Genomic DNA, 17,339 nt, shown 5'->3' with positions numbered 1-17,339 from the left:
CAATCAACCCCTCAAGATTGTCAACCGTTACCGTTTATTGGTAAACGAAAGGTGGTCCAATTATGGCCCAGTATGCAGCCCAATGAAGTATGAGAGGGAACCCAGGTCGGACACCCAGCGAATACCACTCCAAATAACCGATTTTACTTATCTCATATTAAAACTAACTGATATTGAATACATCCATCGTCTGATATTTTCCCAAAATCCCGATTACTCTGTTTATTTACTATCTTTTTCTATCTCCAATGGTGGCACACTAGTGGGGTTTTTATTTTGTTGGTTTTGTTTTTGCTACTGACAGACTAAATTCGCAGATCATTGACAGCATTAGTTTTAATTAGAAATGTCCAAACACTTAACTTAGTGGCAATGGAAGTTAGCGATGAATTTATTTATGAAAGAAAATAGTACAGCGTAGCCGTCAAAGTAAAAGAACAAGAATATTAGGAAAGGGGGCCAAGAAATGAAACAAACCAAACAACATGGGCTCGAAAGAACTCAACTGCCAATTTATAATCACCACAAGCATATGCGCGAAAAATGCAGATGCAAGATGCGACAAAAACCTTTTCCTAAACATCAAAAGAGTTTTAGCCCAAATGTTCTTCTCGCAAAAAGCACAAAAGAATATAGAAAGAAGGAAAAAAAGCTACCGAGGACCGTGCGGCACCGCTCAAAATAACAGTTGAGTCAATGTGTTGCCGTGCGGTCGCACAGTAACACCGTAGACGATGGAAAGAAATCAACAAAAAATCAAAAATAGAGTGGCTAAAAAATAGTGCCGTTTCTTCATGGACTGCTACTATACATTAATGTTTGAAGTGAAGCAAGCCCCCTTCGTCCTGGAGTGATTAACTGACGATATACTGAGACACTGTAGAACCTCCGTTGAGGCGATAAAGATGGCAGTGACAACACACATGCGCATCAATGGATGAATCACAGTCACATAAACTCAAGACACATACAAACACAAGGTTATACTCGTTAACGAATAGGTTGTCACAAAATTAAGAACCACTCTCTCGTTCCCAAGAGGTATCCCATTCTCCCCATTTAAATTCATTCTATAAACAATTGCGTAAGAATGTAAGTAAGACGGTTTCGTAGTGCTCGCTAGCATCTAAATGACGCAAACTGTGGCGCTCGTTAGGGTACACCTGTGTTGAATTGAATTGATAATTAAAAAACTAGTCGCATATGCTTTTAAAAGAACTGGTTAAGACCAACCTGAAGCTGATAGGGTTTCCCAGACCGAACTAAAGCATTGATTAGCTGACTAGTGTGGGCAAAATGCACGTTTTCGTCGATCATCCCATGAATAATCAGCAACCGGTTTTCTCTGTTCAAAAACAAAATAATTGGAAAACCCGTGAATGACTGGATTGTTAAATGACTTACTGATCTGGGAATTGGTTCACGTAGCTCAGCACGGATCCGTTCTTGTAGCCGATTTGATTGGTCTGCGGTTGACCCAGATATCTCTCGGTGTAACCTGTATCGTACAAGTTCCATGAAGTGACTGGCGCTCCAGCAATGGCAACCTTGAAGACATGGGAATATTGAGCTAATCCAAGGAGACTGAGGTATCCACCATATGACCAGCCGTGAATTGCGACGCGGTTGAGATCGATGCAGCTCATCGTCTCCGCTACCCACTGCAACACTTCAACTTGGTCGTGAAGCTCAACTGTGCCCTGTAATAACGTGACGGTTGAGGAAAGTCAGACAAGTATAAACTTAAGTCTCCTACCAATCGTCCTTTGATGTGACTCTCAAAGTTGACGCCGCGATTTTGCGATCCCCTTGAATCAATGGTGACGACGCAATAACCAAGAGCGGCCAGCATGTGCAGTCGTAATTGTCGCAGACCCTGTGAAAGCGCTTGAATTGAGAATCGATAAACTTGAGGTTATTTATAGATGTTAGATACCTTGAACGTATTTGTGACCAACTGAACTTCAGGGCCCCCATAGATGTTGAGAACGGTTGGATACTTTTGTCCGGGTCGATAATTGTGCGGTCGAAATATCATTCCGTGAAGTCTGTCACCGGAAGAGATCACGTGACTGAATAGTTCTGGTGGCTGATACCACTGATCTGGAACTGTTGGCAATGAAATAAATATCATTATTATTATATCTTTTTTTTATATATAAAATTATGGGATCTAACGGGCTGGTTCGACTAAGAAAGCCAGGGGTACAGGATGAACTAAATCGGCTGGAGGTTCCAAGGCCACTACTTGGCAGGCTGGCATCGATTGAGTATTGCTGTAGACTGTCACAAATATTGTGCATTCCTTCAAATCAGTGAAACAAAAGGGGTTTGAGAAATGACAATTAAGCAAGCAGAATTTTTGAACAGTTGTACCTTATTCATGGAAACAGTGTGCGAGTAGCCATTCTGTGTCAAACGAACAATGTTTGAACCTGGTCGGTTGTAAGATGTGACGTATAAGTGAGAGCTCAATGGAGAGTCACGCAATCCCATAAAATAGACCAGTCCGAATTTATGATCCACCCACAACCACTGGTCTAGCACTTCCCATTCACCGCTAGTCAATGGTTGTTTATCAACTTGCGTGGCTCGGCAAACTCCTAGCATAACAAACAGGATTTTTCATCTTGAATGAAATGACTCATTCAAAATTAAAATTTTACCGTCAGTAATTGAGGCCTTGTTTGGGGAGACAGCAAGCTGAACTGTGTAAAGGTACAAATGACGGTAGCCAGTTTCTTCGGAAGCAAAAATGAATCGCATCATGTCCGGTTCATCCAATGGCAGAAAATGCAGGATATCGTGGACCTAAGAATTTCCAACGGAGTATTAAACATTTTAGTTTGCAAGGAATTTCTTTTGATTAGGTACATTGATCCAATTTTGACTGAAGACACTGCATAACATCTGGGCTGGCAGACGGCATATGGGAGACAATGACGTACTGGTTTCGATAAAATTAGCCCTCCGTGTGGCACGACAGGGTCGGAAAAAGTGGACTGGAATAAGTACCAAATCAAGTTTCTGTTGCAAACGGTCAACCAGTTGCACCCAGACGCTAGAAAATAAAAATAAGTTTTGATTTTGCGTAACGCGATTGCCAATGAATCGAATTTTAGAACTTACTGGTCGCCTTGAGGTGTCCACCCGGCTCGAGTCAAATATTCGGCTGACGGGAACATTATTCCTAAGGGCTGTGGCAATTCAAGTAACTGAATGTCAACAAATTCGTTCTTTTCATTGAGTTGAAAGGTGACCATCTTTAGATCCGATTTGGCGTTCGGAGTTCCTGCTCGAGGGAACCTATTTATTTCAGTTATTATTAATTAGCTGTTCTATTAACAATTTCTATTGACAACTTTCAAAAAAGCGTGAAAATTCTTTCTCAAACCTATATTCTTCCATCCCTCCATCACCGTTGAAGCTCGGAAACTTTATTATGCCTACATCGGATTCGTCCACCTCTTCTATAAGGATTCGAAAAATGCCATCTTGAAAAAAAGAAAAGAAACTGTTGTGGTGAACCAGATTGTTTTTCGGTATAGTAAACTATGGTCAATATTTACCAGTCATTACAGGCTGCCACCAAAAGCCCTGAAAACGGCAAAATTCTTCTTGAATAACATAAGAAGGGATTCCTGCACTTAACGGATCTGCTGCCAAGCTATTTTTGTTGGTATGGACCCATGTTAATCGTTGTTCATTTCCTAAAATGTAGAGAAAATAACCGTACCGGCTAATTTTAATATGCTGCGAAAACTAGCTCGGATTAATTCTATTGTTTTACCTGACTCGGTGTGCGCGACCCAAACATCTGAATTCGATACGAAGGCTACTAACTCGGAAAAATTCGGGCAGATTTGACAGTTAAGGCGAGCCCCACCGCAATTCGTTTCTAATTGGATAGGTTGTAAATTCACGATATGATTTCCTGGGTCCATGCACTGGAACATAGATCCACCGGCGGGAAAGATTAGCCTTCCAGATTCATGATGAAGCTCATAAGAAGTAATTCCAGATGTAACTAATCTCTTTCTTTCCCACTGCAACTGCTCTTCTTTAGAAAATTTGCCAACTGTGGGCATCACTTGAAAATTTGGGTCTATTGCTGCATGCCAAACTAGAGGAGAACCTTCAAGTTCCCTATTGATTCAAACAACACATTATTACACATGATGAATTACTTGTGTTACAATCCCTGAGAAGATATTACCAAGCAAGAGTTGCATCCACATCACAGAAAAAAAGAGTTGTCTCTCGTCCATTTGATGGGGAACATAGGAAATAAATCCTTATTAGTGATGGAGAGAGCTGTCTGAAGGAAAATGTTGATGGTACTCTGGAAGAAAGACAAGAGATTTGACGCCGCAGTTCCCTAACTGCTTGTTTAGAATCCCCCCAGTTTTTTGTTCTGGGATTGTTTACAAGGTGGTTGTCCTCCATGATCCGAGTCCTACAGTGGACAAAGGATTCCTTAAAAAACACAGTAATCTACAATTAGTTTAGAGGAATGATTTAGATAGCTTGAAATAATAAATTAACTCCTAAATACTTCTAGCATCACAATGTAATTCTCAAAAGCTATTGTCTCCAACTACATTTTAGTTCAATAGTTTGTCACTACTTGGAAAATTCTTCAATGAAAGGGTTAGAAATGTAAACATGTATATTTTTATTCACTCTTGAATACTGATATAAATTAATTTTATTGGACGAACAAATCTACTTAAATAGCGTTAACGGGCTCACCAACTAGGAAGATTTCGAAAGTGTTAGATGTCAAAATGATGACACTCTTGTTTCTGTGTGGCAAATTTTCTGACAGTAGCAGAAGTTTGGCTTCCACTCCCAGCTGATTCGTTTCGGTGTAGTCTGCTATATTTTGTTGTGCTTAAACTGCATGTTGTTGTTTCCTCCCTGCTTGCATAATTCGAACTCGTGCTGAGCCAAAGAAAAATTATTTCATTCAATATTCTGGATGCAGTGTTCAAAACTGACTTATTATTATGAATCACCACAATCGCCCAGGCCCTTTAAATGAGCATGATTATTACAGTACAAGGGAATACACAGAGACACAGCAGAATGAATCTTCTCAAGAGGAGGTTCATATTGATGGACTGCAGGTGAGTTTTAAATTGAAAAACTAGAGTGCAACTATTTAAAACATTAAATGAATTACAGGTGGACAATTCATCTACAGTGCTAGATAAAATAGCAAAATTGTATGCTGATAAATTAATGAGTGATGTGTGCTTGGTTGTCGGTGGAAAAGATTACCTTGCTCATCGTCTGATACTCTGTGCCTCTAGTGAAGTCTTCCATGTAGGGCCTCAACATTTAAACCTATTTTTATTTTAATATTTAGAATAAACAATTTCATCCTTTTGATCATAGGTAATGCTAATGAATCCCAACTGGACAGAATCTCACAACAAGAGAATAACATTGCAAGAGCCTACACAGTGTTGTAATGTGTTTGGGGACTTTTTGGCTTACCTATATACAGGTAGCATACTTCTCAAATGTAATAGTACACCGAGATATAACTGAATTTTTGTTTCAGGGCGGATACAAATCTCCCATGCAACTGTGATGCCAGTAATGGCTTTAGCTGACAAGTATAATGTACTTGATTTGATGAGCCTTTGTAAGAACTTTATGATAGAAAATATCCCCTCTGCTTCAAGATGTAACCAGCTAATGAACTGGTTGCAGTACAGTTTTGCCTGTGGTCATCAACAATTGGCAAATGCTTGCAGGTATAAAATAGTGAATCCTTATTATAAAATAAATGTTAATTCTATGTAATTTGTTCATATCTTATGTAGAGATTACGTTCGATGGAACTTTCAAAGCGTTGCGGCACAGGATGACTTCGGGACTTGTGAAGTTGACGTACTAATTTCTCTAATCCACATGGACGACTTGGCCGTTTACGACGAAATGACTCTTTTCCACTGTCTAGTCAAGTGGATAGAGGTTCAGGATGATCCTAACGAAAACCTTATTCGTCAAGTGTTTTCGTACGTCAGATTTCCAATGATGACTCCGAGGCAGCTGGCCGATTTGCTTCTCTGTTCGCTCACTCAGCGCTTCAAAGAATTCTTCGTCGAACGCATGGCCATTGCAATGGCATTTCATTCAGGTAAAAGGAACCACAAACGTTTAGTTGACGATTGATTTTTCATTCCAGTAATCAATTACGTCTTAATAGGGCAAAGGGAAGAATTCACAGAAGCACTGTTGCAACAGAACAATCCCGATTCCCAGTTGTTCACTCCGCGTCTTTACACTTCCGAAAAATGGGGCACTCACATAACACTGGAGAATTTCCCCTCATTACCGGCGTACCACACGAGAACTCTGTTGCTCTCTTCGCCGGCTTCTTGTGCCGACTTTGAAACAGACGCCTATGAGTGGGTTATCGAGTTCTCTCCCAAAGGTAGAATAACATTCATACCCTGAGAGCCCAATTTCAATTTACATACCTTTTTGAATGTGTGACAGGAGTGTGGTTTCGGCCTTGCTGTCTAATTGTCTGGCAAGGAAATATCGAAGTTCCAGAAACAGTTTTGCGTACAGTAAGACTGTCACTTATGCTAAAGGTCGTTTCATCGTTAATCTTTTTTTTTTTTTTTTTAAAATTGATTGAAGCGCCATTCTGAATTGTTGAACTTTTGTTGATGCAGGACCCTATTGAAGCTCACGTCCGTGTAGCTGTGCTGGTTTACGGTGTACACGGCGGAGTTGAACATGTGCGAAGCACGACGGTCCGGAATTTCATCTTCTCGCAGGAAGAACCAGTGTTGCGATATGACAACTTACTGACATACTCGGACATCAATCCGGATCGGTTCGATTGTGATCGGCCACAGCCAAATAGTCCACCATCGCCTTTCCTGGTTGGGCCCAAGCGTGACACGCTCAAGGTCCAACTCATCATTCTACCTCAGCGACCTTACAAGCGACGGGAAAGATGAAACACCTTAAGTGCATACGGGCTAACAACGAAAAAGTCAGGAACCAAGAGAAGCAGCACAAAATTATGAATGAAATTTATGCCTTGTGTTTCACCATCATGTTGTTTCAACTCCAATCTGATGACTTTGCTGTGAAAATCGAAAAGTCATTTCTAGCTTCACAAAACGACACCTGTATTTTTCCTCGTTCAAAATAGATTCGTCATCAAAGTTTAAGGTCGCCACATTCTCAGAAATCCATCTTCACTGTAGGTACATAGGAGATTTTGGTGCGGGTGGTGACTCATGCCTATGACTTCTTTCTCGTGGACCTAAATCAGAAATGGAGAAATGAAGACGACAACCAGCAGCGAAATGACGAGAAAGAATAATTACCGTTAAAGTTTTTTCGAGTTTGCCTGATGCGATGGAGAAACAATAGAGCACCATGTCTTCACCGATGCAATAAATCCATTCGCCTTTAGGTGATAGGGTACAGCAAACAAAGTCACCACCATCACGCTTACCGCTGGTGAATGATCTGACAATCTACGCGCATTTTTTAATGAAGAACCAAATTGATTATTATAGCGATAGGCGATTAACGTTTAGATTTTTCTCTTACCTGTCCCTGCATATTCATAATAACTACGGTACTGCTCTTATTGCTGACGATAAACTGCTCTGGGTTCTTGGGTAGGAGGGTGATGGTGTGAATCGTCAAGTCACCGCCTGACGAACCGCCCAGCGATTTGTAGGTGGAGACGCACTCGCCCGACTTCATACTCCAGACTTTGACACTGCCGTCACAAGAAGCACTCAACACGTGATGACCATCGGCTGTGAAAATGGCTTCGTTGACGAAGGAAGTGTGGCCACGGAATTCTTTCAGAGTTTTGCCTGATTTTAAACCGTGGACTCTGCAAATAAAAGTTTAAGAATCAGCATAGGTGGTCGATTATTTTTCACTAAAAGCTGGGAACAATTGCCTTTACCTGACGGACATGTCGAACGATCCTGTCAGTAGCTGGCTGTTATCTTTGGAAAACTGCATACTGGTCACACCTTTGCTATGGGCTTTCTCAAATTTGCGTAGGCACTGGCCAGTCTGAATTTTCCAAACTTTGATTTTGCCATCTTGAGAGCCACTAGCAAGCATTTCAGAGTCACGACTGAAGGTTAGGCAGAGAATAGCATCTTCCATCATCATGAAATTGTCCTGGAGATAAAAACAAACACGTTATAGTGATTTGAAATTGAAGGGAACATTTCTTGATTACCTGAGCTTGGTATTTGAGATCTTTACGAATCTTTCCTGTGGTAAAATTCCAAACTTCAATAAAGCCGTCAACAGAGCCGGTGACAAGATATTGTCCGTCAGGTGAGAATTTTGCGCATTCGACGTGAGACTTTTGTCCAAATTTGATGTGTTTAGTCAACTGAGTAGGTGGCTGTTCTTCTTCTTGTTCTTTGATGGCAGCTTTACCTCTGAAAAGATCGATACTGGTACCGGGAGGCAAAAGTCCTTGATGCTGTTGCCATTTCAAAGATTGCCCGAGTAGAGCGAGTAGACGAGACGGTGGTACCACGGACACTTCTCCACTCAAAGCTTGAGCAATGGCTGCTCTCCGTTTTTCTTTACTGCTTCCTTCGGGATATGCTTCCCTGGTGTCAAAATAAGACCTAGCCAGCAGGTTTTCTATGGAAGACAAAAAAAAAAATCATAAATTACTGGCGGTGGGTTGACTAAAAAAGAAGAACTTACCTAGATTTAAATATCGATCAGGTTCTTGCTGTTTCATAAGGGCCATGGGATCTGTCTGACGGAGCAGTGATCTGGCTGCTCCTAACTCACGGAGCTCTATCAATTCTAAAACGACCTAGTAATAGTAAAACCCGTTACTATGACAATAAAACTCTAGAATTTGCATAGATTCTTGAAGAGAGATTGATACCTGTTCATAAAGGTCAATTAATTTTTTGTCTGGAAGTTTAAGAGATTGTGTAGCTTTTAAAACTGTATCCCAATGGCCACTGAGAATGTCATCTGCAAATGATTCAACTGAATCAACAGTGTTGAGAGAAATGCCTGTTTCATCCTACATTATGAGGAAGATAAAGATTTTTTTCATGAATATTGTTTTCGGCAACATTGAGTAAGAAAACAAAAACCGGCATGGTACCTGGAGCACTTGGAGGGTCCTCATCAAGTTAGACTCTTTCAAGAACTGCTGGATAAGACGAATAACGCTAGAATATTAAGAAAATACATGTTACATTAGGAACTCAATGTTTTAAAATGTATGTTTGTAATTACTCGGCTGATTCAATTTCAATAGACATTTTCAGAAACAATTTTTAAGAATTTCCAAATTGTAAACCGAGGAGCTTCTTCTGTCACAAGTTTGTTTGTTTCAAGAGCCATCTAGAGGTCACTTTTAAAACTAGAGAGTTTCGTGCGAAATTTGAAAATCAAAGAAAGTAAAGTTGCTAAGTTGGACAACATTGTCTTTCAGAGGTTTTATTACCCTTATACTTAAATTACACTTATGTTCTTAATCTTAGAAATTAATTTGGATTTAATAATTCCGATGAATTGTCTATTTAACAAACTTTGGTTGGGATAGAGTCCCAATCAAGAAATTTACGATATGCTATTTTAATTGTCGCAAAATAGGAATTACAGCAATTCATAAAATGTAGTCAAATAGCTTATTATTAATTCGATTAATTGCAAGTATAGCCATAACAATAGCAATGACCATCGCCCGAATGAGTGACCTACCTTCGTCTAAAAGAATTATATGTATAAGTTTGCTTTGACTTGGATTTGTTTCGCCATTCCATTATATTATCGATCCGAGTCACGGACAAGCTGTCCTCAATCCTTTTCTTATTTTCTTTTTCTTTTGTCCAGACGGCGAGGCCATGAATGATTCATTCGTGCGCAAATTCCACAGATTTGGCCGTTCATTTGTCATTGGCTTGACCGGTTCGCCTCGACCGTTGGTCGGCAAGTTGCGATATAGTTTATCCCCTTTCCCATTATATTATGCACCGACAATATGAAATACCTTGATCTCCTGCCTTTATTTCAGAGATAAATGCTGGCAACGGAATATATGTATCGCTTATAGTCCCGATGGTATTTGAGCTGAAAAGATTGGAAATAAGGACAGCCCCCAAAGTCCTTGCGACATCCTTCAATTATTACAGAGCGGGGAAAGTTGTGGAAACCCTGTCAACATTTTTCTTCCGCAGCAGTTATACAACACACTATACGGCAGTAGAAAATCTGGTCGAATGGAAAGGCAGGAAAAAAAAAGAGATATGGAACAATGGAAATCATAGTAATAATAATAATGAAAGAGCGTGTGTATTTAATCAAAAGTTGGCCAGTTTTCCCCACCGCGCGCGCGACTCTTTTTCCCTTCCATTTGTTGAGTAATCACAGGAAAGAAAAAGCTGCTGGCGAGCTGTTAGTTTTGCGATGACATAACACAACATGTATTCGGTGAAAAAGGGAAAAAGAAGTTTGAAAAGAGAAACACACCACGCGGGCTAATAGAAGAAAAGAGAACCTATGTGAAAGAATAAGAGAGGGAAATAGTAGAGTCGCCCTTAGATTTTTAGAAAGCGAGAGTGATTTCGCCTCTCCATCGTCGTCGCTGTGTTTCCATTTCCATTTCTTGTTTGTCTTGCCCTTCACCTAGATCACCATCCGTGCAACAGCAGTAGACCAGCAGAGACCTGCATTAGGGCGACCGAGCGACCACTTTTGGTCTCGAATGTCTTTGTGCTGTTGCTGCTGCTGGTGGGCTCTCTCTCTTCGTTCTTCACCGGCAACAACTCACCGGATGAGCGCCTATATTCCTTTTTTTTTTCTTGTCATACCTTAAGCTGCTTTTTATGGCCCACTTTTCCTCCTCCATTTTCACCTCTCGGCTCGGCGAGGTACGAACGAGAGTCAAGGACGAAAAAGTTTCAGGTTCCAACGACCCTACAAATCTAGAAATAGACGGGGCATATTGCTGTAGAGATGTCCGATCAACTCTTGTATTTACTATATGTGCACACAAGATAGGGGGAGGGGATGAAGGATGTGAGTTGCCTTGACTCTCGGCTGCACCTCTCTCATCCCCATAGGTGCGCTCTATACGGCAGGTAGACACGACGGTTTAATAGACAGCAGCACCGGTGTCTGTGCATGTATAGGGACGAAGATGGACCTTTGTTTTTCTCTTCAAGGACTTTCACTTTCCATTTCATCCGGACCCTCTAGAAAACGAAATTTTTGGTTTTCTTTTCTTTTCTTTCCCTCAAATGGCCTCGACATTGGGCGGACATCACATCACATCTGACGGCTCATTTAGCCGCTGGTAAAGAACAACTTGACAGAATAATTGACCAAGCTATTATAATACTACGACTAGTTGGATATGTATCAGTTCATTGTGTATATTTGATTGCAATCTTTTTAAAAAAGTGTGAAATTAGCGATATGGGAAATTGACAAAACGGTGATCAAAGATTATGCAGGCAGTCGAGCACTTGATGGTGTGTGTGTGTGTGGAGGGGCAGTGCTATGTTTCCGAACACGAGAACCAAATAATGATGAAGTGGAAGTCAATTATAGATTATAAGCTGATTGCGGGGTGGAACGTGGAAATAATAAAGGCACTCAAACAGTCAATAAGTTTCACATACATTCACGTACGAAGGGGGAGGGGGGGGGGGAACAAAAATCTGGAAATTTCAAGTCGTTTGAAAAATGCAATTTCTTTTTTAATTAGAAAAGATGAATTCAAAATGTTTTTTTTTATAGTTTTGGCCTTTTATTTAAAAAAATAATAATTGTTTTCTTCTGGAAGGATATCAGCCAAGACTTCTGAGCGGATTGGACGGGCAGGTCGTCTTCTTGGCCGGACACGGATAATGGCGGATGCACTCGGCGAACTGTCGGTCGCACTCGCACAGGTGATGGGCGCAAATGTCGCCCGCCTTCATTTGCCCGTATCCCGTGACTAATTGAATCAATGAATCAAATTGTTAACTTTTATTAATGGCGCGCTATAGCCTTATTTTCTCTCATAATCCTGTAATCAATTCAAAAGACAAAACGACGACGGATAAAAAAATTGCGGACGGTCGTCGTCGGCCGGCGTGAATTCGTGAGAGACTTTCCCTTTCCGTGTCGTTGCTGCTAGTGGCGCGTAGCAGACAGGAAGAAGGAAAAACGTCGGTCGCGTGTGCGTAATAATATTTCACGAGTGTGCGATGTGTCGTCATGGTCGAGTGAAAGTGATCCCGTCTGCACGCTAGAAAAATGACACAGCACACACAAAAGTATCTACTATACCCCCGGAAAAAAGTTTTCCCTTCCACACGGATCGATCCATCATAACAAACACGCGAACACATTTTTCTTCTTCTTTTTTGGCGATGATTAGACTGTACAACAACAACAACAACATAAGGGTTGTTGTTAAGGACAGGTCGTCGTAAAAGAAAACAAATGGAATCTAAACCCCTTTCTACCTGAACTGTCACTTTTGCTCTCCGATGTTTTTCTATCCAATGGAGGAGAGAAACGTGTGGCAGAAGGGAAAAGGTGCGGATAGAGCGAGGGGATTGAGTTGCTAATCGCAGTCGTTTTTCGGGGGGGAATATAAAACCCTGGAATAAGTGAATTCGAAAAAAGAAGAAGAAAAAAACCTTGACCCCAAATAGTCACAACCCCCTTCACCAAAACTATCAATATAATTTATTCCAATTGATTGAGAGATGATGACGCTATTCTTTAATAAATAACACCTTTTTTTTAGAATTTGTCAGGTTCCGGTCGGTCGAAGCTTTAAAAATTATTTTCTTCTTGTTCGCCTGAAAAAAAAAGAAAACTTTCACTGTTCAATTCTTGTCATCGGTCTAACAATGATGGCACAAACTGCGTGTGATATACACCGCACACTTTTCCCTTTTTTTTTCTTTCATTTGGCCGGGCGAATTCAAGCGGCAACAATCGGGAAAATGAAGGAGCCGAGCTGCCGAATCGTTACGACAATCGCCAGGGGAAAGTTCACTTTTCTTTCGAATCAAAAAGGGCCAAAGAGCAGCAGCATGCAAATGTTAATAATAGGAAGAAGAAGAAGAAGAGGAGAGTGTCTGTGTACATGCCCACTTCTTCTTTCTTTTGTTGTGAATAAAAGAATCAAAGAATAAGAAGAGAAAAGATCAATGGAGGACGACGGTGCGATGAAAGGGCCCGGGCCCTACTTTCTCAACTCAAAATTTGACTCTCGTTAAAACATTCAGATGAAGAAGAAGAAGCCTCTTATCCCCATCAATCTCCCAGCGCCAACTCTTAATCAAATAAAACCATCACCGCGCTGCATTATTTCCTCCTTAAAAAAAAAAAAATCACGTAACTTTATAAACAGAAAACAAAAAACAAAATGACCAAACGTGAATGAAAAAGAAAAAGAAAAAAAGGTTTTGGCATTCGCTGCATCAGAGAAAGTTGACTGCGGGACGAGAGAAATTTATATTTCCCTCCCCCCTTTTAGTATGTAAGGCATACACATAGTGGAGAAAAATAAAATAAAATGGTCGGTCCGCACCGGAAAATTGATTATTCTTTTTTCCAATATAAATAACGAAAGAGAAATAAATGGGAAAATGTTTGTTTGTTTTTTCTCACACACGCACTTGGACATGTCTTCACGTCCGCGATCCACTTTCACTGGCCATGGGCACATTGGTACGAGTCAATAAACGGCCATCACTAAATACACACAGAGTTCCAACTTATGTAACATCAACTTTCTTCGGTAAAAAATAAATAAAAAAAAGATAGAGAGAAAAAGTCGCTATATAATGGACTGGTCGACCAGCATATGCGGGCGTGATAATGTACAGGTGTAAAACGAATCATCATCAGCAGAAATGCCACTTTCACCGATGAACTTGTCTCTTGTGTGTGCATAGAGTCATGTCCAACCTTCAAAGAGGAATTTCAAAATTTCGCGGGCTCTGTTCTATTACCGTTACGACGAAAATGCAAAAATAATAGGAAGAAAGAGAAGGACATGTGAAATCGAATTTTCACCCACAGCGGATGAACGAGTGTGAAGGACGAGACGCTAGAGGGGGAGAAACGGTGCCGAGCAGAAATAGCAGGTACTATACACAGGCGCCCCTTTATTATTATAATTCTCTGCTCTTTTATGTTTGGTTTTGTTTTTTGTTTTCGCCTGGTCATGTGAGAGTGAAAGGTCCGACGAAACAACTTTGAATCCCAAGAAAAAACGGATAAGACTTTTAACCTACATTATTGACTATATTAAAAAGAAGTTGGACATGACATCAGCATCGGCTATAACAAGGAAAAGTGAGTCGGTCGGTCATGAAAGAGTCGTCCATTCAATTAGTTGTGTGTCCATGAATGAATTAAACAAGAGAGAAATACTAAAAAGTGGCACATTAATAGTTACCGCAGTAAGGATGTCCGCCGTTGCACTTCCATTTGTACGGAACAAAGTAGATCAGCGACTGCCGGCCGGCCAGGGTTTTGACCATGTCATAATAAACATTCAAAGGGAAATATAATTCAACAATGGTTGCCTATAATTGAATAGTTTGAATGGAAAGGAGTTGAACGGGGAATTACCTGGTGGCGGCAAGGAGTTGCTCCGTAGCAAAAATCGTGTTTTTTGCAACACCTTTTTTTGTTGGGCGTCGTGTGGAAATTTGCCGGGCCGTTGAAGAAGCGAACGGGGGGAGAAAAAAAAAATGGAAACAACAACAACAACAAAGGAGAGTGAAAATGTCAGTGTTTAACACCTGTGAAAGTGTTTCTCTCTCTCGACAAAATTTCTAAAGACACGAGCGCACAAAATCGGCACACACACAACGGACAACAACAAAAGTTTTGAGGCCATGGCTGGCCAAATAAAAAATAAAATTTGGCGAAATGACTTTCAATAATAATCCCAGAAGCGATATTTTTATAAGACCTGAGCTGTACTATCTAACAAAAACAGTGAAACTGTTGGATTCCAATGTCGAAATAACAATAAGAAACAATTACCGGTAATTGGTCGCCGGACCTGCACACAGTCAGTACACACAAGAGATCGCGCAACAGAAAAATAATAATGGCCCCGAGTTAAAACATGCTGGAGAAAAGAGAAAACAATTGCGCGGTCGATTTAAAAAATAATGGCGCCAAGTCAATGATTAGTTGTTGCGCACTAAAAATAATCTCTCTCTACAGTCTACAGACAGACAATTGAACCATAAGCCTATATGTACACATGCACATATTATATATTATTCATAATAATATGCAAATGTGTCTATCGCCTGTATTACCTGTCGATGGCGTCGACGGTGAGCCCGGAGCCGAGAAAGCCGCAATAACAGCCGTAACCTTTGTAGGAAAGTGGATCGCATCGCGTCGTGCAGCTCATCATGTTGTACAAGTGGAAAATGTCCCGCTTCGTTCGTCCGCTCCCGCTCCCGCTGCTGCTGTCACTTTTCCTCCTGGACTGGACCAGGGCCATGGACGTCATCACCTCGTCCGATCCCGTCGACCTCTCGCCCCTCACGCCCATCCAGTTGCTGGACGATTCGTTCACGGCTGATGCAGAGCTGCTGCCCATCACGTATTGGCTCGTGTCCATCGATTGCTGGCACATGGCCACAGTAACTGCACAAAATGGAATGTTCCAAATGACTTAAATGAGAAAAAGGCTTCAATTTAGGTCAATGAATTAGTAAATACCGAACGTGATTTGAGCCAGCAGGATCCTCCAGCAGCAGCGACTCCGATCCCACGGGCAGAGCATAGCGCGTTTGCTGGCGTGAATGCGGAATAACCGGAAGGAGAAGAAGAGGAAGAGGAAGAAGAAGAAGAAACGCCAGTCAATAAAGGCATGAGAGAGAATCACGCGCTTGTTGATCACACACAGCACACGAAAGGCGCAGTTGATTGAAACGTCCGGTTGTCCGCGCGTAATAATAATCAAAAACAAACAAGGAATCAAAAACTAATACGACGACGGGCGACGACGATGATTTGTGTCAACTCATCCGGTTACAGCCAAAAATGATGACGAGGTATACATGCGCTGGGGAATATCACTCAATATTATTAGATAATAAATATTGATTATACTTTCACGTCCTGTTCATCATGATTCAATTGGATGATGATGGACTCTCGTTATTGATTGGCGGTTTCTATTTTTCTTTAAATTTCGAATGTGTGTCTATTAAATTCACTGGGCGAATTCACCGAGACAACTGGAAGAAAAACCACCACCACCACACACCAAACAACTCGATTGTCGGTCGGCCGGCCAACAAGTTTTTCCACTCGTTTATTATTATTTCACTAAACTGGCGAAGAAAAACAAAAACCAAACAATTGGCGTCGAATGTATTTGAATATCCTGGGAAATAATGGAGAGTTGATTTGCGACGACGGGGGCGCTAAACGAGTTGGTTCGTTGTGGACGATGGACGATGCAAAACTGCCGTCCGGCTCGCCTTGGCAGCGTGAACTTATCATGAACACAAAGTAAAAGCCAAGAAGAAGAAGAAGAAGAAGAAGAAGTAGGAGGTGGGATATTTTTCTTCTTGCTGGGTTCTTTTACCCAACGGCCAGAAGACTCCGCCTCTTTCCTCTCTATGCCAACCACCACCACCACCGCCTAGTCTAAACCTTTTCTAAATAATAATAAAAAAAGGAACAGCACAACGGACAATTTTCTAGGCTGCACACAGCACAGCAGCGGTCGGAACCCATTTTCACTTTCGTCCAGCAGTTATTGTGGGGCTAAGGTGGCCGCCCATTCCAACAACAAGGAGGGACTACACATCACCTGGTTTCATTTGGAAATGAAAGAGCTATTTCAAGGTCGCAAAGGGCGCCGAGTTCAAACCGCTTTTCGAAAATGCTCATATAGTCAGATATAGTAGGACGAATAACATATCCCGAATAATAGTCCAACGTGAAATATAGACGAAAGAGAGTGGCTCGAGCTCTTCCCAGCGCGTTAGAAAGTGATGACGCGACGACTAGCACAGCACGGCACGCACAACCTTCACTTTCTTCGGCGTCTCTCTAGATTTTTATATTTGATTTTTTCCTTCGTCCTTTCCTTTTTCTTTCCTTACGTGTGACCATGCAGCTATAGAGAAAAAACACGGAGACTTTATTTATTTCTTTTTTTCTTTTCTTTTCCTTTTTCTCTCATCATCTCAAAGATTATAGCCACGTTTGGTATCGGATGATACGGCCGTTATACTCGCTGCTGATGATCATGGTCGGCAGGAGCGGTGTATATACAGCAGCAATGCTGGGATGATGTT

General features: G+C 41.2%; 4 protein-coding genes across 4 annotated transcripts; 1 reads left to right on the top strand and 3 right to left on the bottom strand.

Moving 5' to 3' along the window:
- Positions 1 to 373: 373 nt before the first annotated feature.
- On the bottom strand, positions 374 to 4,857 carry LOC124340888 (dipeptidyl peptidase 9-like). The gene is made up of 15 exons (XM_046793658.1): positions 4,753 to 4,857; positions 4,217 to 4,476; positions 3,791 to 4,146; positions 3,570 to 3,710; positions 3,395 to 3,494; positions 3,130 to 3,306; positions 2,875 to 3,061; positions 2,667 to 2,811; positions 2,377 to 2,603; positions 2,179 to 2,305; positions 1,937 to 2,109; positions 1,757 to 1,876; positions 1,405 to 1,700; positions 1,234 to 1,345; positions 374 to 1,163 (listed from the first exon to the last, which is right to left on the bottom strand). The coding sequence occupies exons 2-15, from the start codon at positions 4,444 to 4,446 to the stop codon at positions 1,071 to 1,073; spliced, it is 2,484 nt and encodes an 827-aa protein (XP_046649614.1). The 5' UTR covers positions 4,447 to 4,476; positions 4,753 to 4,857; the 3' UTR covers positions 374 to 1,070.
- A 27-nt stretch (positions 4,858 to 4,884) lies between these two features.
- Positions 4,885 to 7,202, top strand: LOC124341047 (BTB/POZ domain-containing protein 17-like). Its single transcript, XM_046793943.1, has 8 exons — positions 4,885 to 5,129; positions 5,188 to 5,328; positions 5,401 to 5,512; positions 5,570 to 5,765; positions 5,835 to 6,151; positions 6,221 to 6,448; positions 6,514 to 6,611; positions 6,696 to 7,202. Exons 1-8 carry the CDS (start codon positions 5,010 to 5,012, stop codon positions 6,984 to 6,986), a joined length of 1,503 nt encoding a protein of 500 aa, XP_046649899.1. The 5' UTR covers positions 4,885 to 5,009; the 3' UTR covers positions 6,987 to 7,202.
- Positions 7,144 to 9,415, bottom strand: LOC124341032 (WD40 repeat-containing protein SMU1-like). Its single transcript, XM_046793919.1, has 9 exons — positions 9,283 to 9,415; positions 9,149 to 9,215; positions 8,921 to 9,064; positions 8,731 to 8,845; positions 8,246 to 8,664; positions 7,961 to 8,184; positions 7,591 to 7,885; positions 7,362 to 7,514; positions 7,144 to 7,297 (listed from the first exon to the last, which is right to left on the bottom strand). The coding sequence occupies exons 1-9, from the start codon at positions 9,306 to 9,308 to the stop codon at positions 7,199 to 7,201; spliced, it is 1,542 nt and encodes a 513-aa protein (XP_046649875.1). The 5' UTR covers positions 9,309 to 9,415; the 3' UTR covers positions 7,144 to 7,198.
- A 1,992-nt stretch (positions 9,416 to 11,407) lies between these two features.
- LOC124341311 (acidic phospholipase A2 D-like) lies at positions 11,408 to 16,614 on the bottom strand. The gene is made up of 5 exons (XM_046794365.1): positions 15,748 to 16,614; positions 15,336 to 15,672; positions 14,632 to 14,683; positions 14,456 to 14,513; positions 11,408 to 11,989 (listed from the first exon to the last, which is right to left on the bottom strand). Exons 1-5 carry the CDS (start codon positions 15,809 to 15,811, stop codon positions 11,841 to 11,843), a joined length of 660 nt encoding a protein of 219 aa, XP_046650321.1. The 5' UTR covers positions 15,812 to 16,614; the 3' UTR covers positions 11,408 to 11,840.
- Between the last annotated feature and the right edge of the window lie 725 nt (positions 16,615 to 17,339).

The sequence above is a fragment of the Daphnia pulicaria genome, chromosome 5 (genome assembly GCF_021234035.1).
Source record: "Daphnia pulicaria isolate SC F1-1A chromosome 5, SC_F0-13Bv2, whole genome shotgun sequence".
In the NCBI taxonomy this organism is placed as follows: Eukaryota; Metazoa; Arthropoda; class Branchiopoda; order Diplostraca; family Daphniidae; genus Daphnia; species Daphnia pulicaria.
The sequence above is the reverse complement of the archived record's forward strand: the minus strand, read 5'-3'. Positions and strand labels throughout refer to the sequence as shown.

What these genes read in the sequence shown, in the direction of transcription:
- LOC124340888 (XM_046793658.1), bottom strand. Translation starts at nt 4,446, where the DNA reads ATGGAGGACAACCACCTTGTAAACAATCCCAGAACAAAAAACTGGGGG. An exon ending in GTGGATGCAACTCTTGCTTG is followed by an intron (nt 4,147 to 4,216) that starts GTAATATCTTCT and finishes TTGAATCAATAG; the next exon opens with GGAACTTGAAGGTTCTCCTC. An exon ending in ACACTGTTTCCATGAATAAG is followed by an intron (nt 2,306 to 2,376) that starts GTACAACTGTTC and finishes ACTGATTTGAAG; the next exon opens with GAATGCACAATATTTGTGAC.
- LOC124341047 (XM_046793943.1), top strand. Translation starts at nt 5,010, where the DNA reads ATGAATCACCACAATCGCCCAGGCCCTTTAAATGAGCATGATTATTAC. An exon ending in CCTCTAGTGAAGTCTTCCAT is followed by an intron (nt 5,329 to 5,400) that starts GTAGGGCCTCAA and finishes TTTTGATCATAG; the next exon opens with GTAATGCTAATGAATCCCAA. An exon ending in TGCAATGGCATTTCATTCAG is followed by an intron (nt 6,152 to 6,220) that starts GTAAAAGGAACC and finishes ACGTCTTAATAG; the next exon opens with GGCAAAGGGAAGAATTCACA.
- LOC124341032 (XM_046793919.1), bottom strand. Translation starts at nt 9,308, where the DNA reads ATGTCTATTGAAATTGAATCAGCCGA. An exon ending in ATTGAAATTGAATCAGCCGA is followed by an intron (nt 9,216 to 9,282) that starts GTAATTACAAAC and finishes TTAATATTCTAG; the next exon opens with CGTTATTCGTCTTATCCAGC. An exon ending in TGATCGATATTTAAATCTAG is followed by an intron (nt 8,665 to 8,730) that starts GTAAGTTCTTCT and finishes TGTCTTCCATAG; the next exon opens with AAAACCTGCTGGCTAGGTCT.
- LOC124341311 (XM_046794365.1), bottom strand. Translation starts at nt 15,811, where the DNA reads ATGCTCTGCCCGTGGGATCGGAGTCGCTGCTGCTGGAGGATCCTGCTG. An exon ending in CAACTCCTTGCCGCCACCAG is followed by an intron (nt 14,514 to 14,631) that starts GTAATTCCCCGT and finishes GCCGGCCGGCAG; the next exon opens with TCGCTGATCTACTTTGTTCC. An exon ending in CGGCGGACATCCTTACTGCG is followed by an intron (nt 11,990 to 14,455) that starts GTAACTATTAAT and finishes TGATTCAATTAG; the next exon opens with TCACGGGATACGGGCAAATG.